This window comes from Phlebotomus argentipes, unplaced genomic scaffold (assembly GCF_947086385.1).
Source record: "Phlebotomus argentipes unplaced genomic scaffold, Phlebotomus argentipes genome assembly contig_15, whole genome shotgun sequence".
NCBI classification, from domain to species: Eukaryota; Metazoa; Arthropoda; class Insecta; order Diptera; family Psychodidae; genus Phlebotomus; species Phlebotomus argentipes.
In genome coordinates, this window is record NW_026776181.1 from 1343324 (window position 1) to 1365213 (window position 21890).

Genomic DNA, 21890 nt, shown 5'->3' on the forward strand with positions numbered 1-21890 from the left:
TATGTAGAATAAACAGATAGAAATTTAGGATAGAGTATCACAAATCTTAGTTTGAGAAACTACATAGTACCAAAATGTCTAGAATATATTTATGTTCTCACAAAACATGAGAATTACACATGCTTTTATTTACTGAAATTCTAGTTGAAAAGGATTCTTTTTTTTTACTTCCATCGCCGCTTCCTTAGTGTATTATTTGGAGCATTTCTCATGCTTTATCTAACTGCATGCTTGACCACACGTCTAAAATATAGCAATTCCCGGTATATTCTCATTATAGAGATCAATCTAAACAACTATAATGTACCGTTCTATGCTGTGGCCGAGACAGTCAATAGATATTTCTCATGTTGAGCCAAAGTGCATAAATAAATATAACGGTTGTGTGGCTTCTCCTCTCACCTCGTGTGGCTCTTTTTTCGACCGTCGCGGCTGGGAACATGTAACCTACATTGTGTAAACCTCTGCCAGCTTTGTGTGATCTCGTTCATCGATCAAATATGTTGACAACTGCCATTTGGCCACAAGCGCAATTAAAATCTAATAAAATTTCAGTTTCTGTCATTTCCGAAAGTCATTTTCTCGGGCGGCTCAAAATTCGCCTTGCAAATACCCAAAATATTTTTGTCCACTTGCACTCAAACATTAGTCAGGTAAATATGGCATTGCATGCACAAGACTTTCACATTGGCAGTTCTTGAGGCTCTCTTAACTTAAGATGTGGCTATCATTAGAATTGTATTAGGCGTGTTTAGAGAGCCAAGTTTGCCTGTGTTGGGCGACTAAGCGCTTAGTATTAGAATGATTCACGGTGCTGAAGATGACTCGCGATACGCGAGAGGAGAGAATGAATTACTGGGAAGCAACTCATCAACAGTGTGAGCTGCTCGATGGTAACGCCAAAGATTACACACAAGAAGTGAGCGAAAATTGGTGTCGTTTTAAACATTTTCAGCACACGGCAAAAGTCATCGGCTGTGAGTCAACGACCCTCGCGCACAGTCCATACTAACCGTCGAAAAGACTGGAGTCCGAGCATAGAACTTTATGCACTTCGAATGTTCTTTACGCGCGCCCTGTTATACATTTTCATTCTTATATTTTTATATACGATGTAATAACAACAAATGATGGCACATGAGACTACCGAGCAATGTTCAGCATGTTGGTAAGAAGTGAATGAGTATTTTAAATTCTAACCACTGTCTCGCTCGCACTCACTGGCCTCTTCACGAAATAAGGAAAAAAATTGAATAAGACACGCAGTTGAAATTCTTGGGTGCTTGCGTCGATTATCCAAGCAGAACATTGTTGAGGAGGAAAACATATGAGGAAGAAGAACTTTTCGCTTTACATATCTTCTTAATTATTACAGTAAAGATGGCCAATGAACTGATGGGTTTCCTTTTCCACCTCGTCTTAATTTCACCTCAATCAATCAAACCATCTCTGCAGCGAACATCAGCACTTTCTGCTCCTCTGCAGATATTGAGTGCATTCAGAGAAAATGTGCGTGCGCAGTGGATTTTTTCAGCATTCTTTATGCGTTCAGCTCGAGGTTTGATAACGCTTGGTTGGACTCAAGAACACAAGAAAAGTGAGTTGAGGTCACAAGTCTCATTAAAAGTATGCACTTAAATTTCCTTTCTTGGAACAAACAAAAGTAACTCGATTTTGGCAAATGGAAAAGTACAAATGTGAGATTGGTGAGATTTATTGTAAAGTGTTTGCGAAAGGAAATCGCCATTTACTGTAAATTTTCATGATAGGGTTTTTCGGAAAAAGAATTTCCGTGAATTCATCATATGTGACTCCACTCATAGAGAAGAGCAAATTTAATTTAACCATAATTATTTGAAAGATAAATTCCTATCCACAAATGTAAAAAATCATATTGTAGTAAGGGAAAAATAGATATTCGTTGGATGTAGGAGAAGTTGAAGTCTGTACAATTCACCTGAGTGTAGCCACTGAAATGACGTAGTGTCGGCAGTGTATATTTTTCGTTGGAGTGCAGTGCTTGTGAAACAAAACACCCTGTCCTTGGGTGTCGGTGAAGAATTCTCGAATCATGCAAATGATATAAACATTTGCTATGACGCGTCTAAGATGGATTTTAGATGAGAAACCGGAATACTCTCGAGTTCATTCGCAAGAATCAATCTGGAGGAACCAGTTTCCCACCGAGAAAACTAACCTTTTTCGTCTTTGCGAAACATCAACATCTCAAGAGTTCTACCATTAGAATTCTTGGGGGAACAAAACATTTGAGAAGTTCTATGGCATAATCCTGATTATGAGACCTTCTTCACGGTTTGAAGAAGAGTGTTTCCATAAGCATGGCTATGAAGAATCGACACACCTTCTCGCAAATAACAGCAAAGTATAGTTAGAGGAGACAAAAACGGGGTTATTGACTCCATTGTTGATCCTATTTCAGATTTCAGCGGCGAATTTTACTTCGAGAAATGCCCAGAAAATCAAGTTTTGTCGTAGAAAAAGGCCTCTGTCGCGAGAGAAAATATTATTGTGAATCCAATCAATTGACATATTTGGCTGAGAGTTCAGACACTCTCTCGGTATATGGATTTTTCAGCCGACGCGCTAATTAGAATTTACCTCACAAGTCATAAGTTTCTCACTCAGATGACTCTCAATAGAATAGAAAAAAACAAGTAAATGGTGAGACGAAGAAGAAAAACAGCAAGAATTCACCATTAATTATATCTTTTTTCTCTCTTCTCCCACTTGAATATATCCATGTAGACGCACACAGAGACTAATACTTGACGATAAAAAAAATAAGAGAAAAAGGAAAACATTATCTTTCGTGTGTTTAAGAAAAAATAAGAATCATCTCAAAGTCACAATCAACAAGTCATTGTCAAGGACTTTGTATATTATACGCTATATCGAGACAGATTTCTACGTTTGTATATTAACACGCTGCAAGATATCGTAATGTTCACCACAAGAACGGCTGCCATTGTAATTGTAGACGTTTGACCTCGTGGCTTTCATGATGTAAGCGCGCAATTGATGAACTTTCGTGGTTGCTATTTTTTTGAACGCCTATTCATTGCGAAATCACGAAAAAATGCCCAGTCTTCACTGCCAAAAATGTGAATTTCGGGTCAAAGTACGCGCCGAAATGATGATTTAACCAATCTAACCACACTTTCCTAAGCCGACAGTGTTAGTACCCTCTGTGGAAATTTCCATGAAGTCTACAGCTGTCATTTTGCAAAACATACCCAACTGCAAAGTTTGGATTGCATTTTCTTTCCAATTAATAGAATTTCGGAAAATTCGATATGATAAAACAATTCAGGACTTCTGAGCACATCATATTTAGCCAAGATCTAGAACTGCAAAATGTCAGCCGACCTCAAATGAAGTCATTGACAGCTAAGTCATGGCTGAGAGAAAGCGATCATGGTCGTTTTCAACAGAAGCACTGATCTCTTCACCGAGGAAAGCCTCGACAGCTGAACCATTGAACTACAAATCAATTCACCTCACATGAATATACATATATATATGGTTCGTGTCTTGGATATTGATTTTAAATCTATTTCTGCAATACAGTATCATGAATGAGATCATGAAATAAATATTTGGGATAAATTTTGAGAAATATGCTTAAATTCTTTTCTGTGAACTGCGCTCCCAAATTTTAAACACAAATATTTTTAAATTATTCGTGTGTAGTGAATGTGCTCATTATTTTAGTGCCAATAAACTCTCAAGGTGAATTGGATTCTAGTTTGCCTAATCTTGGTAGACTTCAATATTTTCTCTCAGTGTTTCAGATCGCCAGAAAAGTGTATTGCAAAAATCTTACCTGTGAATCACTGTCGAGTTGCCGATGGTCGGTAATCTCTAAGTTCCTGTCTGCTGATCAAATTAGAAGACTCTTCTCGAGAGCACAGAGATTATATTCCCATTCTTGTCCATTGTCCGTGATAATGAGTGTATGTCTTAGGCATAAATATCCTTTCAATCGCTCAACACTGGCACTTCACTGTTCATCGTTGAGTTTGAATTCACTGATCACTGATCATTGTTTAAAGGTATCTTTTATTTTCACTGCCACAATCCAAATGGTTCATCTTTCTGCGTAAAAAGTAACACCACAATGCAAATATTTGCGTAAACACTATGTAATTTTTTTTACAAGTTTTCGGATGAGATGTAGAAACACTGAGTCACACTGACTATGAACTGCGGCGAAACATTTTCCATCCGGAGAAATGGATAAGAGAGTCACTCCGCATTCAAGAGACGTTTAGCAAGTTGACGAGTAACAGCGTCCATATCTTGCGTTGTCGTATTGAAAACTGAATCGCGGAAGACAGTCTTCGATTTGGATTAGTTTACTTGCTTCGGGAGAAAGCTTTGACGGTCAAGGTGTTCCCCACTCCAATGTTATTCTCTCGTTCTCTTCCATCGTACACCATTCAGTCTCTCTCACACATCATCACAAATACACCTGTGAAAACAGCAAAATATTCTGCCTCTTCTTTACTCGGGAAGCACCAACACAGAGCCGAAGAGCTGTGATGGTAAATTAAATCTCTTTCGCTTACTCGGAATACCTCCGAAGGCATAGTGGAAGAATGCTCATGACTCTCTCAGGAGGAAAGAATAAATAGTGTACAGAGCAAGAAGCCCATGCTAAAGAAGTGGATGTGTTGGTCTTTCGAGGAGGAACTAACGGTATTCAACAGATTGAGCGTCTTAAAGACATTGCTTTCAATATGAAAAAAGTATTCTTGAGAAAAAGATGTGTACAGTGCCAAGCGAAAAGGGCGAAACCGCCAGCGGAAGAGAGAATGAATACATATTTTGCCACAATGATTTCGGGATGAAATTACTGAGATAAGCACAAAATGAACCGCAAAATTTAATAAATTCACGTAAATTTAGTCCTCAACCAGTTGGTATAATTCCCATGAATATAGATTTATTATTACAAGTATCACTATGGTGGTTACGAATATTCTACAATTTCCCAGTAGATCTTTTGCCACAAAGCAGTTCGAAGTCCCATTCTTGCCGTGTTCTTCTTCTTTTGCGCGCAACTGTCGTCAAGAATGACATGGTAGGAAGACAATATTTTCGAAGAACCATCGCCAAATGGGAATATCCCAGTGATTTCGCATTTCCTGAATGTCAGAAAAAAAGAAACTGGTAGACGAAAGAGAGTTGAATGAAGATGACATCAAATTACACTTTCAGATTTCGTACTTTTCCTATCAGCTCGGCAAACAACTAACCTCGCAAATACGTCGCATGTCAAATATTTTTCTAAGGACCTAGTTACATTTTTGAGTACGATTGACTAGATGTACAAATATTTTGTCACTGGGATGAAATTAAGAGTTTGGTGCGAATCACACTGAAAAATGAGGAGCGAATGACCGAAAATTGGTCGTTAAAGATAGAAATCGAAAAGTGTACAGAGAAATTAATTACTTTTTATTATCGACAGATAATGGACAGTGCTTGGTGATGTCAAAAACCCAATAAGATTTGGTACTGTGAGTCCGAAAAGCAGTCACGGAGTTCAAAGACCTCACTTGGTACCATCATGATGAAAACGATTTGCTAAATTGTACCGTTAGAATCCACACCAAATTGTACATATTTTCCCACATACATACACTGAAATGTTAGAATGTGGAGGTTTACAATTGGAGTTATGCTAGAGCGAGAATAGATTTTCTGCTGTGAATGCCTTCTCAATTGACTTTTTCTTCGCATTTATGGTGAGAGACGAAAAAGCGAAATGAGGTTCGTCACGTTTGGCGTTCAAGTCTTTCGTTTCAGAGCGAGTCTCCTTGTTGGCCAAGAGTGGAAACGCCAAAAATCGACATCACATCCAATCTTACTCAACACCTCAGTCGGGACGACTTTGTATCATTCTACAGCTTTAGGAAGCTCACGAGCTTCTTGTCTTTCCATAAATGTTCAAAAGAAAACTGTCTATTATTAGAACCCACAAGATTCTGTGCTCATGAAACGCGCGCTCCCGTGGAGAAAATTGCCGACCAGCTCTGCCTGGGATCCAGCGATGCGATATTAAAGAAAAGTGCAGTTCAGGAATGATGTGCTGAATCGATTGGTGAAAGATCTCGTAGAGCATAAGCATTCTCTCCTCAGCATAAGGCATCATTTCATTGCCAGTGCAATTGGAGCTCATTCACGGAATAATTACATAAAAAATTTTTCTCCAGGGGAGTTCTCGTGTGTCACGATCAACACCATGACGATTACACAAGGTTCTCTCCTTCTCTTGCGCTCGAAAGCTCGGCGCGATTGCTTGTGTGAGTGGGTAAAGTTTCAAGTTCGCGGCCATTGCGCGACTGAGGAAATATATAGCGAAATGAGAAGCATATTTTATTGACTCTCCGCAGATCAGAAACACTCAGCAAAACCGGTGAATGTATGTTAGGCCAATGACCGCGATCGCACTCTGACTCACAGACACTTTCGTGCAGGGCTAACTAAATATTTGCCACTCATTTTTCTCACCAGTCGCTGTGGAATTTGCCACGAATTTTTACTAAGTTGTATTTTCTTTCTCTGAGAAATGAATATTCTTATGCGATAAGTTTTTTCGGGGGGAATACATATTTCTGATCGAAATATTTGCTCGTAACATACTTAATTCCTTTCTCCCGCTCTTGCTACGGTTCTTCCGCTCGAAATACAATAAAGACCTTTCTTCCAGCAAGAATGAGTAATCCATCTCCAAACAGGGATGCAAAACTGTATCTTTCACCACGCAACATTGTACGACAGAAGGCACAGAAAGATAAAAGCATCAATATATAGGCAACAGCAACTAAATGTGACTGTGATTCTTGAAGCGACCAACACAAATCACTCAAATCAATGAGAAATTAAGCGACATTTTAATACTACAAAGGAGACTAACCACCAAAATAAATATAAGACTTTGTTGTTTGCCCTAAAAGTATTATCAGGTAATTAATTGTGTCCATAAACTCTCGCCTCGTGCGTCTTAATTTAGCATTTCTTTCCAAGTAAATGACAATATTTGTGAAGTCTTTGAACTGGACCGAGAATATAATGTGAAATATCACCTTTTATCCACTGCTTCTTTGTTACTCCCATTTTGAGAAAATTTACCTGCTCAGCAAGGAAGAAAACATGCCGAGGATCCTCAAACACCCGAATAACTGATTGCCTTCCGCTATAAAAACATACATTTGGTGGGTGTTGAAAAAGGTTCAGCGAGAAAAGGTGAATAAAGGGTTTAAGGGAAGATTACGGTACTCTCAAACCTCAATCATTTTACAGGCGTCATCACCAAATGGACTCTCTTTCTTCCTTATTCGCCGCCACCAGAAAAAGGGTTCAGTTGTAAAACCCTTTCGGTATGCATTGGTTTACCGTTATGCACATGGTTTAGCAGGGGGTGTTTGTCGGCCCGTCATAATTTACCATCCGGAATATTCAATATGGGCATCATTAAAAGTATCCTGTCTGCCAGGGAAATTTATTAATAAAACCGGGATTCGGAATTGCATCATTGTGATATCATATTTCGACAGCAGTGAAATGCTTTCTCATTCATCATTTCAATGTTACATCCCAATTCTCAATTTATAGCGTTCCCAATTTTTTTTTTAGACATATGTACACTCATATCTGGGGCAAATACACTTTAGGAGATTGATTTGTAAGACAAAATTGGATATTGCAATTAATTTTTTTATATAATCTTTAGCACAATGAAAACTCAATATTTCTGATTTATTCTACTAATGTGCATTTTATCTATTCACTCATATTACACATAGAGTTACAGAGTATAAATATTACATAAATATCGGTAATATTTCAATTTTCAAACTTTCACATTACAGCCAAAATCCTATACCTGGTCCTAAAGATGTTCAATGAAACCTTTTAGGTTGAAGAAGAAAAAAAAACGTGAGAGACAGAATTTGATAGTTTTCTGCTTTGTATGTGATTTTTTGTGTGTGCTCTCTCCGGGGCCCTTTTCCTCAAATTCAAACAAACCTCCTCTCAAAGTCTTATACCGCACTAACGGTATCCAACCCGGGAAGGTAACACTAGAAGAGAGATTCCGCGGATGCATGAAGAGTATTGTCTTGAACCATTAACATTAATTCACATTTCTCGACAGAACTTCAATTCTGATATTGCTTAAGAACATGTGAATTTCCCATTCTCCGAAAATGCCCCTATTCCACATGTCTCCTCGCTTCCTTATGGATGTGAACAAAAGCGCGTGGCGAATTTCATGGAGGTACAAAGAAGTTCAAAAGAAGAGAGTCTAAAGTGTCTCTTCGGCTATTTTTGTGTGTTTATTTCACTTTCAGGCCCATAAATCAATTGACCGATGGACATTCACTCAAATACAGAGGAAAGTGTTCCTAGAATTTGCCTGTTTGCATTTGGAAGGACTTTCTTCCTGTCGTTTCGAGACTTTCTCTAGCACATTAAGTAAATATGCGGTGTTTACCTACTGCAATGATTTTCAACGTTCTACAAAGAAGAATATTAAATTTGGCTGTTTCATGTGAATTTGTTATTAAAGGAATATTAAAAATAATCTTACAATTGGTCGTATTATTTACATTTTTCTCGTTTCTCTCATCATTCTGAGTGCAAAACTCCAGGTCTTTCTTTTGTCATATACATAGAGCACGAATTGAAGTCATTTTCTTTCTTCTTGTTTAAAATTGTAACATAATTGCAGTTCCTTTGTTGCTTCATTAACTTGTTGCAGTTCGAGGTGAGAGATGGCCATCGAGATGTAGGCATAATATTCATGCATCCAAAACAATCTCTAGGGCAACATAACTGTAATATAACAGTGAATTTTGTAATTTGAGCGCTCACTGCTTGTATTTATTAGAAATGCTTTCTTTCCACGGAGGCTTTTGTGTTACACCTCATATGAGGTTATTGACTCTGGCGAGCGTGGCTGAAAGAAGCCCACAGAATGCCCTGGAGATATACTCCTCATCTCAACCAGGAATCTTCCGGGAGATGCAGAATTCTATTCGACATTTGAGGGCGACATTTTTGGCCCGAGATGATGATTTGGACACACAACATTGCCACGAGTGCTTTATTCTTTGGGAGTTGCATCTGACATTCACAGCATGTCGAGGGCACCCCAGCTCTCCTGTATTGGGCAGCATAACCAACACATAAAGGTAAAAAGTAGCGGTAACTTACGGTACTTTTCGTTTTCATTACAACTCTTGAACGTTTAGCCTAGATTCGCATTCGCGGTCGATGACTCGAACTCTGATTCCCTCCACTTCAGCCTCTCTATCTCTCCTCACGCCTCTGGTCTTTGCATTTTCCGCCGGAAAACTGCCTTTTACATTCCGAAAATTTTCCATAAACACACCCACGCAGCTTCAGGAAGTTGCTTTTGGAGCGAAACTGTTAAATTTGAAGACGCTTCTATACGGCTCTATCACTGTCTCACTCTGGTGATGTTGAATTTTTCTTGAGAAACAGACAAGCCAAAGAGTCATCAATGTTGCCGCGAATTTCTTTCTTCGGTATACCGTTCATTGCCTTTAAATGAATAACGTTCTCATTTTTCATTCCACTGAAGAGCTTTCTAAACAATGTCCATGCTCTTGCGATTTCATTTCAAAAGCGTACATCAGTCAATTGCCACTCTTTTGATGGTTTCACTACCCATCGTGCATAGATCCAAAAGTATTTCGCTTTTTTTCTCCGCTTTGCCTCGGCAGATGCACCTCACGGATGCCCTGCAGTCATACCAGGTGGCCAGAGTCTCAACGGTGATTAGGCCACTTGGCAATGAACTTTTATCACCCCACAAAGCGAATAGGACATTCGTGGCAAGAAGGATTTTTATAAAATATTTACATGCTTAAAAGGTGCATCGCATTTTTTCCATCATAAATTATTTTATAAGATAACTACGATAGAGTTATGAATATCCTGAGAATATAATTTCTGTATTAATTACAATGGAAATGAAAATAGGAATACAATGAAAAAGAAAATTGAATAGAGAATCAAAACATGCTTCTTTAAACTATTCTGAACAAATGAATAGAAATAATCTGTTCTACAAAATTTAGATTTTCTAAGAAAGTTTTAATTTCCTAAACGTTAAACGTTTTAAATCACTCTGAATCTCGTCATCGTGAGAGGATTTCAATGTTCCTGACACGAGAATAGCTTAAAATTAAATGAGAATAAGCAAGGAGAAAATGATGTTCAGTAGTCTACAGATTCTAGAACTAGTGATAGAAGGATAATATGAAGAAAAAAATTCACCACATTGTTCAGAAAATTGAATTGAAGTTTTTCTCTGGAAGTTTGAACTTGACCTAGAATTTTCAGGATCAAGGCTATGGTCATGAGCTTGCCAGGTCTCGCTGGCCGATCTCCCCTTGATGCCGCCATCTCGCCATCACCACAGCACCTCCATCGGTATCACCGTCTCTCGTGGCATGAACGGACGCGACTGTTGACACAATTTTTCCACCGAGAGAAGAGATCGATGTACTGTTGCGTTTTCTATTACGAAACTGAAATGTGTGCCAATGACCGAGGCTCGGTCTCGGTGTGCGCAAAACGTAAGCAAACGGTTTCACATACACAAGAAGAAGTGAAAGAGAGTCGCTGGTATTGCCAACATGTATTCACCTGGGCGCAGATCAAGATCATGCAGATAGAGAGAGAGTGTGCGATGGTGAGAGAGACGATCATTTTTTCAGTGCTTTCTTTTGCCACACTTTGCTCTCGCTGCCTCTCCGCTCACATTCCCTCTTCGCGGTGGTGAATTGATCGTGTGTTTGTCTCTCGATGGCCAAGAAGGCGAAAGACACACTCGCTGGCCGTTCTTGTGTGAAGTGTTCCATTTTAGTGGCAAGAAAAGTAGTCGGGTTCAATGCCTTCTTGTTCGCGAACGCTTGCATAGCAGTATATATCGACTCGCGAGCCCGAAGAGCTTTCTCGCGCGGAAAGCACAGAACGAAGGAAAGCGCACTCGATCATCACGTGTGAGTCTGAAGCGAAATGTTTGAATAAAATGAATTGGAATTGGTGATAAAGCTGCACGGCGCGCGAGAGGCAAATGAACTCTGGATGGTAAAGTAGAATGAAAGTTATGCAATTACTTTTTAACATTTTCACAGCGCGCTACTCTCGCGAAGAGAAATGGATGGCGCGAGAGAAGCACTCTGAGAGTCATGGAAATACTCTGGAGTATGAGAAAATATAAGCGCGCACGTCTAAGGTAAAAAAAGAAAAAAATCGTTAGCACTGGGTATCAACTCCGATGGCTACATTTAGCAGAGTTTAACAGTTTACAGTACATTCACCCACTTTTGATTCGCGTTTCCTTGTGTTCGCATTAATTCATTTTAAGAAATATATTTGAATTATATCTAGCGCGATTGATCCAATTAACATTCATTCTATGCGCTCCCGGGAAAATATTCCTATCGGCCACTGTGGCCCTTTTAGTTTTAGAACAGTGAATTTGTATGTATAATTTAATTTATTCTCTCTCCTCTTTATTTTCATCATTATTCGCTGATATGAAAGTAATGACAATAATATTTGTGTTATATTATTTGAGAAATGATTTAAAATTTCGGTAAATAAAAAAATGGTCTGTATTGTCAATGACATATGGCTTGCTTTGTATTTATTTTAGTGTCTAAAAGTAGTAAGAGGTATTAATAAGGTATTAAAGAATTGAAATCTCAGTATAATTTTTTTTTTTATAAAAATCAAAGTTGCAATTCTAATCAATTGCTTATGATCGGACCAATGAAAAAGGTCCACTTATTTATGAACTTCGTTCGATTGTATTTTCCTGTTAAACCTAAAAAAAAATCGAGGGTGATAATAAAATTCTTTTCCGATACACATATGATAATATGAAGGAAAATCTTCTGCTAAAAAATATGTAATAGAAAGTGGTGCTCTTTTCTTAATTTATTCCATCTCAATGACCATTGAAGTTAGTTGTATTGATTAGCTTTCGCAACAGCAAAAAAAATGAAATATACACATACTCGCAAGAGATTCAACGGAGATGAAAATCTCTGAAAATATTAACATGCAACATAAATCACTCTATTTTTCCATCAAAAGAATTTGTAATGTACGCGTGAGAAAGAGAGCCTTCGATGCGCCTCTCGAGCAAGGGTAAATTATGCCGTTTGAACTTTTGACCTCAAAAAGAGCATTCACGACTCTTCCGCCCGTTGTGTGATTGGATGAATGGCTGGCGAGAAGAGCGACTTGGAGGCTGCGCGGAGCGGCTCGAGTGTGGATGTGAACTTTATATAATAGTAAGTGTAACGAATTGGAATTAGAAAGAATAGGGAATACAATTGGTGAATATTCCACTTTGCTGGCAAATTGCAACCGTAAAGACGCCATAAATGGTGTCAATGTACGAACTTGAACTACAGACGTTCACAGACTTTTACAGCAACGCGGCAAGAGTCATGGTGAAGAAAAATGAGTTCGATTTTTCTTTTTAGCTTCAAACGTCTTCTCACTACCTTTTCGATCATTATGTGCCGCTTCGTAGTGCAGGTATGCAATTGAAATTGTTATCTCCACTCTTATTGCTTCATTTCAGTGTACAATAAACTGTTTTGCTTGTCCCAAATCATCAAAATCCCACATTTTCTTGACAAATCCCTATAGTTTCCCGAGACGATTCTCCAGGAATACCACAATTAGCTCATATGCAGCTTCCCACCACACAATATAAGGCACGATCTCTGTGATTTGATCATTTCACACACGCGTAGATCAGTGTGTGTGTAGAAAATGAAGAAAATAATATAACCTGAAGCATTCTTCTTTCTTTCATTCGAACGAAAAAGTATGCCAATGAACTTGAGCGACCGAGTGAACGAACATAACTACCAAATGAAATTTTATAAGCGCATAGCAGCACGATCGCAAACTATTACAAACGGATTTACGTTTCAGAGACCCAAACATAATTTTTGCACTCTCTTGAAAGTGCGCAAGAGAGTGCATTTTCATTGCGAATGCACCTAAACTCCCGCGAGTACTCCAAAATCCCAAGGGAAATGTCTTGTCGTAAAGCATGTTGGAGTGGCAAGAAAACCTGAAATGGGTATTTTGAAGAACCACTTCTTCAACTGGGAAGACAGTTAAGAGTGACGGTATCGCCTTAATCATCTTTACGAGGAGTTTTATTGTATTAAAAAAATATACTTTCTTAAACTTCATATTAATTGCAAAATTAAGAACCTAAATGACTGAATTGAGAATATAAGACTAATCCACTATTAAATCAATGTCTTAAGCTCTCTAGACTAAAGGAATTCAATTGGAGCTCTTTTGGAGTTCTATGGACAATTTTCCAATTAATTAAAAGAAGTAAGAAACAGTCAGTTTGCAAATTCGCTGAGCAAAGATCTGCTATGAAATTTTAATCACCAATATGTGACTTCCTCTCAAATTATTTCAGCATTTTATCTCAAGGAAATGCAGATCAGAAAGATAAACTCGGTCCGTGAATTAGTCTCATACCGTTAAAATTAAATGTCATTTGCACACCATCCATAGGACAACAAATGCGAACTATATTCATGAAATTGCAGTCACTGGAGTTCATATAATTTCAGTTTTTATTTCTCACTGCTCAGGTGACATGAATATTTATCCAGATAAATTCAGGACTTTTCATTTCAAAGACAATAATATATTTACGCTGTGTTTTCACACCTCGAAGAAATGTGAAACTTGCGTCGGATGAGACACTCTTATGTGGAAATTTACCCAAAATACATGAGAAGAGTTCATGGACCTGAGGCGACCGTTTTTGCTGAAATCACGAGAATTTTGACGAATTGAGCGAGCGGTGGAGATTTTTACGAAAAGGCTTAGCATTGCAAATGAGGCAAGAAAAGCCCACCTTTCACTCGAGTCCATCACGGTTCCGTTCTATAGTTGCCGCGAGTGTAGAATTCTGCACGCTCATTGTCTCGAAAATGGGAATAATTGTGCAGATTGTCATTGGCGGAGCGGGTTCTTGGAGTGCTGTTCTTACGGGCCCCGATTTCCGTTGGCTGGTAATTTCGTGTGGGGAAGAGTGGCGCGGCTGAAAAATAGGCCACTCAAGTAACAGAACATTCTTCATCGGTGTTGAGCTTTTTCTTTTCTATCTTACAACACTGTGTCATAGAAATCCGGTTGTGAATGTCGACAAAGGTGGAAAATGCTCTCGAGTGATGCGCTCTCTTCAGTGGGGAAAAATACAAAGAAGAAATCCAGTTAGAAACTTTTAAAGCCTCAAATTGATACCGTCTGTATAGTCGGACGAGCGATTGGTGAGAACTCACGAGACAGCATCTCCTCATCCCAATCACACATTAAAATAATTCTTTAGCTTCTTTCTTCCTCTGTCTTCTTTTGTTCTTTCACATCGAGAAGCACGGAAAGGAACATTCCAGCTTCACGATATGGGGGAAGATTTCGGTGATATAAACCAGACGTTCTGATGAACAAAAATAGACCCAAGGGAGAGGCGTAGGTCATGATGGTTGGTCCAATACAGATTGTGTTCCCATTACTGTACCTTCGTATATACAATGTACATATAGTCCACATTCCCCAGATACATACATTGTGGTCATCCACCTCTGCATTTGTATCTGTAACACCAACAAATCTCGGATCAACCCACCTTTTGCCGCCATGAAGTCGTGAGCAAGGGATTTTCCAGATAATGCTGGGATTCTGCTGGCCTCAAATCTCCGGAAATTTTATTGTTGAGCAATTGCACATCATCGCTTAGCGGTAAAGTTCATCTGTGACTAATCTATTGCATAAAGTCGTCTCAAGCACTGACTGTTTGGTTTTGCTCAAAGAGCCTGAATGTAGTCAATATAAGAACGAGAGGTAGCGGAAACTCTTAGCATAAGAGATCACACACACACATATTTCTTTTTACTTTAAAATTATTTTATTCTCTATCACTTCTTAATTATGGCCTTGAAATGTCTTGCTCTTTTGCCTTGTCAATCTCTCCTTCTCGCGTGCTTTCTGTGTTTCCTGTAGAACTCCTCCATGGCCTGATACTGAGGTGCGTAGACGTCCGGGACCTCCTGTCCGATGGCCTCAATGAAGATCATGGACACTGTGGAGAGTTCGAGGACTTCCTCCTCGTACGCTATCAGCTGCCTGAAGAAGCCAACGTTTGGCCGAATCTGCGGCCTCGTGGATTTCACGTAGAGGAAGGCGTCCCTCAAGGGCATCCCAAAGTACCTCATCAAGTATGCGAGGCAAAAGGAGGTTGACCTGCTGACCCCGGCCACGCAATGCACGAGAGTCACGCCTCCGTTCAGTCTCTCCTCTTCGATCCGCGAAGTCACCGCTTCGAAGTGACTCCTGATATCATTGTCGCCCTTGTCCAAGATGGACACTCGCATGTAGGCAGGTGGATTCTCTGGCAAGGGCGTGTCCGGCAGTTCAGGCGCTACATTCACTATCAAGGTGATTCTGAGGCTTGAGATGGTTTCCGGACGAACTGCTCCAGCACCACACAAGTACAGCGAGGGCAGTATTTGGGATAAGCCACTGTATTTGCTGGGAAGGTTTTGCCTGATCAAGTAAAGAATATCGTTGAAAAATCATTGAATATTAAATTTTATAATTCAAATGAATTAATTAGTTCAAGCTTTTCTCAAATATAAAATCCAAAACATCATGATAAATGGAAATAAATCCACCATAAAACATTTTGGCTATAATAATATTTTTGTCCTATTTCTCGTGATTACCCAAGAATCCATCCTTGTCATTTCGCCACTTTTCACTCGGGAATTCATGCAAACATTCCATGACTCATAACGAAATAATTTCTATCTAAAAATACAATCTTAAAAATAATACTTCAAGCAAATTAAAAGCGCAGTTCTTGTGCGTGAGAAATGGCGACCATTGGACAAAAAATGGTAAACAAAATCTGTTTTGATGCCAGATAAACATATTTTCACAAAATGCAGAACACACATCTTTGGCAATACCTCGCGTTTTCGTGTGGTGTGGATGATAAAAGCGATAAAAGCTTCAGCAGGGTTGTCAAATGTCTCAGAAAATGTGTTAGGCAAGGAATTTCTTTGAGGAAAAATACAACATTTATAGGTCACGGTAGTTCAGTAACAGTGCGTGAGGAACATTAAAGACGGTGTTGTCGCTATTTATCAATGCGAAGGATAGCCAGATTAATGAATTGTGTTACTTCGCGTGGCGGAAAACAGACAGAAGATCTAATCTCTGACACCTGGCTTTGAGTGATCAAGTCAAGTGTGGTCTGGCCTTTTTTTTCGAGAGATGCTGACGAAACGCCAATCAATTGCACACGAAATGCATGGAGAATCCTCACATTCTCAAGAGGAGAAGCTTATAAATTCACATGTTTCAGCGAATATACAAATTATTCTGCCTTTATTATAAATTTCGTGATGAGATTATAAAGTCTGATGAATTGGCAGAGCGCCCAAATATCTCAAGTATTTCTGATCTTTGTGTTAATACATCCACACGCGAGCCTGTTATTCATTAGGGACTGAGATTCCATTCAAAAACGGTCACAATGGAGGTGTTATTCGGTATGAAGGAAATAGAAACAACGCAAATTTTTTCTAACGCCATTCCAAGAATAGCCAATCACAAAAGTCACCCACCTTTCCTCCGCTCCTGGACTCTGAATGAACAGCTGCTTGGCGAAGAGATGCTGGACAGGATCGTCGCGCTGGCAGCTTTCTTGCATAAGAGTATCACAGAAGAATGTGCGAAGATTCTCCTTCTCTTCCGTCATTTTCCACTTTTGCAATCTCACAGCGAAAACGAGAGTCTGAGCGATGCAATAAAATTCATATGCAGGCGGAAAATAGATCGAAAATATAATTACTTTCACTGCGCGGCTCTGGCCACTAAAGCCCACTTTAAATACAAGAATTTACACTCGCGGTGCGCAAAATAAATATCTCAACCAGTATTTGTGCGATGAATGTGATCTAGTAGGTGATCGCTAGGCGACTGAGCCTCAGGCTGTCTTCGATTTTCCTCAAAACGTCTGTTTTTGTGCGCTGATTCATTTGCGCGTCACGAAACAAGACTGCTCCTCACACAGGCGTGCGGCTGTTATTTATATTTGGGCATCCCACTGTACTCCTGAATAGCCTAAACACCTACCCCGCGGAACTACGCATCGTGCACGCACGTGGGGCAATTTTTGCGTGATTGTGTTCCGTGAATTTCCATTGTATTTCGAGGGAAAGGAATCCGCGTGCGAAAAATGTGGGCAGATGACATGAACTTCCTCTCACGATGCCTCATCGTATTTGGCGTTGTGCCACTCTTTTCCTAATGATTGTGAAAACTATTTGAAACATGCTAAGATCTGTGTTTATGACACTCTGACACCCTTTAGCTACACGTTTTGCGATTTATAGTGGTTTTAACAGAATCTGAAGGTTTGCTCTCAGGTGAACGGAACTTGGATATAAATTTAGAGTATTTTTAAATTATTAATTATTTTTACACTTTATGTACAATTTACAAACTATTTGATGACTCCGAAATCGCAAAGGGTGAACAAGTGAGGGAAATTTATATTTACTTCCTTAAATCTCATGCAGGAATATAACTAATTTATTATTTCCAAGGATTTTCTTTTCAATGGCGAATTTAATTGCATAGAATTGAGCAATGCACTATTGATACGCAATATTTATCCCTGAAAGTGAACTTGAGAAAAGTTTCACACTCAATCAGGTGTTTATGTGTTAAGATAGAGCAATAAAGATGATTTTATGGCACGTGTTATTATGTTTATCTTTTAATTGGTAACAAGTTTAAGAAAGTGTCACAAAAGTATGTCTTTTTATATGAAATGTAAATACAACTCACAGAAATTCGCTACTGATAAGAGCCCTATCGCGATGTGCTTGACAATGCGAGTAAATTGCCAGTGATTAAGAGATAATTGGACCAATTTGGAAGCCTTTTGAATATGACAATGCAAGCAATCTCTCATTATGAGATGCACATATTTGAGTATACATACATATGATTTATTGGAAAATTAACCCAATTTCTAGAGATTGCCCACACGCAATTCTTTAGAGCAAACACTTGAAACTTTATTGGATTAAATAAGTGCTTCAAAGAGATAATTCCTGCTCAATGTATCTTATATGGAATGCCCATTCTCAACACATCTCTCCGGCAAAACAGCGAATACGTGTTTTATCACTGTCGGTGATAACTTGCGAGGCAAGTCTGGCCAAATTAGTCTTAGCCCAACCGTGGTGAAGTTGAGTTGAATGCGAAAGGCGAAACAATTGTGTAAATGAAGAATGAATTAGTGATATTTGCTTAGCGCTTAAATATTTGGAAAATATCTAAAAATGGGCCAACAGAGTTTGGAAAATCGTACGGTGAACGGTGAAGATTTAGTGGACAGACAAGCGAGTGCTATTGAAAAGAATAACGAAAGCAGGTGAATTGGTCACTTGGCTTAAGGAAGATCTCATCTCTAAAGCCACCTTCTGTCTCTCTCTCTCTCTCTCTTCATTTAAAGTGATCCTCTCGTGGCTGATAAGATTACATGGCAGTTCTGGAAGGCGAGACGCTATGTTGTGGTCTTAATGGCCTTCCTCGGATTTTTCAACGTCTACTCCCTGAGAGTGAATCTCAGTGTGGCCATTGTGGCTATGACGGAGACGAAGAACGTCACCATGGAAAATGGCACAGTGATTGAGACGCAGGATTTTCCATGGGACTCAACACAACAAGGATTAGTCCTCAGTTCATTCTTCTACGGCTATATCACGACACAACTGATGGGAGGATATTTGGGATCCAAGTTTGGTGGACACTATGTAAGTGGTGTGATGACGAAATGATTGGAATTCACTTTCAAAACACGTTTTGGGTGTGCAATTACCATTAATCAGCGAGATCGTGTCGCCTTTTCGTAATCTTTCGTTCAAGTCTTTTTGTATTTCTACATATATACAAGTCCAGTTTGCTGAATCGCAGAGTGTGATAACATAGAAGAAGATCTTGTGACTTAAAATTAATAATAGGAGCAAAGTGTAGAGACACTTTGGGATACTTCATAGATTAGTACTATGTGTATGATTGATATGATCTAGTGCCAGCATTTTAACTTAAGAGATTAGCTGATTAGTGGCATCTCGACCTTCCGGCGGAGGCATTTTAATAGTTCTTTCAATTGCTTCACACATAAACAATTAATTACCTGTCCCATCATTTAAACCTACTAAAAAATCAATTTACACATAATTAATGTACACTGTAGTCTGAGAAAACTGTGTACTAATCGTGTTGAACTGATGTTTATTATCATTATGTAGATTGTGTTTTGCGTACAATTTGTTACTTGAATAGTCCCTATTTCAAATGTATACTATGTAAAAAAGGATTGATAAAGCATTCTATTTTAAAATCTTTTCAAGGTGTTCGCGAGTGGAATCGGCGTCACTGCCCTCCTGACCATCCTTACGCCGGTAGCTGCCAAGCATAGTCTCTACATGCTCCTGGCTGTGCGGATAATTGAGGGCGTATTCGAGGGAGTTACCTTCCCTTGCATCCACGCTGTCTGGGCCCGATGGGCGCCCGTCTATGAGCGCTCCCGGATGGCCACACTGGCATTCGCGGGCAATTACGCCGGAACCGTGGTTGCAATGCCTTTATCAGGCGTCCTGGCCGTAGCCTGGGGCTGGGAGAGTGTTTTCTATTTCTTCGGCGCTATCGGCCTGGTCTGGGCCATTGCGTGGATGTTCATAGTCAAGGCTGGCCCAGAAGACGATCCCTTTATATCGGAGAAGGAGAAGAATTACATCTTGAACAGCCTCGGTCACACCGAAAAGAAAGCTATAAAGCATCCTTGGAAAGCTATTTTTACCTCAACGGCGGTTTGGGCAATTATTGCTTCGCACTTTGCTGAGAATTGGGGATTCTTCACGCTACTGACTCAGCTTCCCACGTTCCTTAAAGAGACATTAGATTTTCAACTTGAGAAGACTGGCATTGTGTCCGCAATTCCCTACCTCGCCATGGGTTGTCTATTGGGGGTTTCGGGTTATTTGGCGGACTGGACTCAAATCAAAGGATATCTGACCACAGTTCAGGTCCGGAAGTACTTCAACTGTGGGGCTTTTCTCTTCCAGACCGTCTTCATGATGCTGGCGGCTTATCTCTTAGATCCCGTGGGAACTGTGGCTTGCATAACTGTTGCTGTGGGATTTGGAGCATTCGCTTGGTCAGGATTCATGTAAGATAGAAGTTTTGGATTCAATTTACTCATAAATATACTAATTATTGTGCTATTTGCAGAGTGAATCCACTAGACCTGGCTCCAAATCATGCATCGGTTATTCTGGGAATTTCCAATACTTTCGCCACCATTCCGGGCATTGTTAGTCCCTTGCTGACGGGAGTAATTACAAGCGACAAGACTAAAGAGCAGTGGCAGATAGTCTTCTACATTTCATCTGGAATTTACCTGGTAGGCTGTGTAATCTACTGGTTCTTCTGCAAAGGCGATTTGCAACCTTGGGCGCAGAAGAACAGCCACGAGGAGAACCTGGAGTCTCCTCAACAATTAGGAATAGTTAATGATCAATTTGATATGTCTGATGAGAAAAAGTCATAGGTGTATTATAAATTCGTAGAAATTATTTAAAAATAAAATTGTGCTCTAATGGATTAATCAGTTCAGATTTGAATTTGTATAACACATGTTATACAAAGCAAAGCACATAAAGCATATGCTGGATGGAACGTCGGTAACGCAGATCAAATGTTTTGACAGTGAGCTTAGTATGAGTTTTGGCTTGTTCACGCGATAATTTATCCCCTTTAGATGCCATTCAGATCCTAGAAAATAAAAATAGTTACATGGGAATAAGCCGTCTGAGATGCGTTAGGATCTGAGTCGGATAATTGCAACGATGCCCACGGTGAGATCTTACCTCAGCTGCCTCGTGATCGGGAGCCTCGTGTCACTTTCATGGGGCATCGAGGTGGACTGCAGTGAACTCCGGATGGGTCAGTACCTCTGTCCAGATCCTAGCAACATAGACAACTACATCGACCCAAAGACCCAACAAATCCGCGGCTGCACAAAGGAGAACAAGGCTCGAGGTAGGGATCACGATGATATCTTTCCGGAAGTACCTTTGAAACTAAAGTCTTTGTCTTTCTTCTGTTTTCAAGTGTGGTGCGTAGCAGCGGACGAAATCACATGCACAGAAACCAAAAATGCCAGCTTCACGAGAGAACAGCCGTGCAAGTGGACGTTAGTATGCTCGGTCTCTGCCTGAATTGCTTTTCCTGATCGTAAGTCACTCTTTCAGGAATGGCTATCGCCTGGACACAGCTCTTCTGCTCTCGATATTCCTGGGGATGTTTGGCGCCGACAGATTCTACTTGGGCTACCCGGCTATTGGCATGCTGAAATTCTGCACCCTGGGTTTCATGTTCCTGGGCCAGCTCGTGGACATCATTCTGATAGCGACCCAAGTGGTCGGACCAGCGGATGGTTCGGCCTACGTGATCCCATACTATGGCCCAGGAATTGTTGTGATACGTAGCGATAATTGGACTTATCGTCTTCCTCAAGATGATTGGTGAACAAAGCCTTTGGTAGCCAAGATGTATATTAGGCATAATTCTCTTATAAGTTAATGCACAGATCATAAGGTATGAAATATATAGGAAAACTCGAGACAGAATCGATAAGTCAATACCCTAAAAGCCGAAGACTGCTGGTTTGCCACGTTTGTGGCATTTGATTA

At 39.7% G+C, this 21890-nt stretch overlaps 3 protein-coding genes across 3 annotated transcripts; 2 read left to right on the forward strand and 1 right to left on the reverse strand.

The window, feature by feature from the left end:
* Positions 1 to 14999: 14999 nt before the first annotated feature.
* On the reverse strand, positions 15000 to 17131 carry LOC132261757 (dual specificity protein phosphatase 18-like). Its single transcript, XM_059760707.1, has 2 exons — positions 16746 to 17131; positions 15000 to 15660 (listed from the first exon to the last, which is right to left on the reverse strand). The coding sequence occupies exons 1-2, from the start codon at positions 16877 to 16879 to the stop codon at positions 15078 to 15080; spliced, it is 717 nt and encodes a 238-aa protein (XP_059616690.1). The 5' UTR covers positions 16880 to 17131; the 3' UTR covers positions 15000 to 15077.
* A 1164-nt stretch (positions 17132 to 18295) lies between these two features.
* LOC132262257 (sialin-like) lies at positions 18296 to 20860 on the forward strand. The gene is made up of 4 exons (XM_059761467.1): positions 18296 to 18565; positions 18647 to 18947; positions 19548 to 20365; positions 20428 to 20860. The coding sequence occupies exons 1-4, from the start codon at positions 18474 to 18476 to the stop codon at positions 20744 to 20746; spliced, it is 1530 nt and encodes a 509-aa protein (XP_059617450.1). The 5' UTR covers positions 18296 to 18473; the 3' UTR covers positions 20747 to 20860.
* Positions 20861 to 20913: 53 nt separating this feature from the next.
* LOC132262260 (TM2 domain-containing protein CG10795) lies at positions 20914 to 21827 on the forward strand. Its single transcript, XM_059761469.1, has 3 exons — positions 20914 to 21237; positions 21310 to 21391; positions 21450 to 21827. Exons 1-3 carry the CDS (start codon positions 21045 to 21047, stop codon positions 21724 to 21726), a joined length of 552 nt encoding a protein of 183 aa, XP_059617452.1. The 5' UTR covers positions 20914 to 21044; the 3' UTR covers positions 21727 to 21827.
* Positions 21828 to 21890: the final 63 nt, after the last annotated feature.

Bases quoted from the DNA above. Each gene is read 5' to 3' on its own strand.
- LOC132261757 (XM_059760707.1), bottom strand. From the start codon at position 16,879: ATGACGGAAGAGAAGGAGAATCTTCGCACATTCTTCTGTGATACTCTT. The intron at 15,661-16,745 runs GTGGGTGACTTT...TTACTTGATCAG, and splicing joins AGTCCAGGAGCGGAGGAAAG to GCAAAACCTTCCCAGCAAAT.
- LOC132262257 (XM_059761467.1), top strand. From the start codon at position 18,474: ATGGGCCAACAGAGTTTGGAAAATCGTACGGTGAACGGTGAAGATTTA. The intron at 18,566-18,646 runs GTGAATTGGTCA...CTTCATTTAAAG, and splicing joins GAAAAGAATAACGAAAGCAG to TGATCCTCTCGTGGCTGATA. The intron at 20,366-20,427 runs GTAAGATAGAAG...TGCTATTTGCAG, and splicing joins TTCGCTTGGTCAGGATTCAT to AGTGAATCCACTAGACCTGG.
- LOC132262260 (XM_059761469.1), top strand. From the start codon at position 21,045: ATGCCCACGGTGAGATCTTACCTCAGCTGCCTCGTGATCGGGAGCCTC. The intron at 21,238-21,309 runs GTAGGGATCACG...TCTGTTTTCAAG, and splicing joins AAAGGAGAACAAGGCTCGAG to TGTGGTGCGTAGCAGCGGAC. The intron at 21,392-21,449 runs GTTAGTATGCTC...TCACTCTTTCAG, and splicing joins GAACAGCCGTGCAAGTGGAC to GAATGGCTATCGCCTGGACA.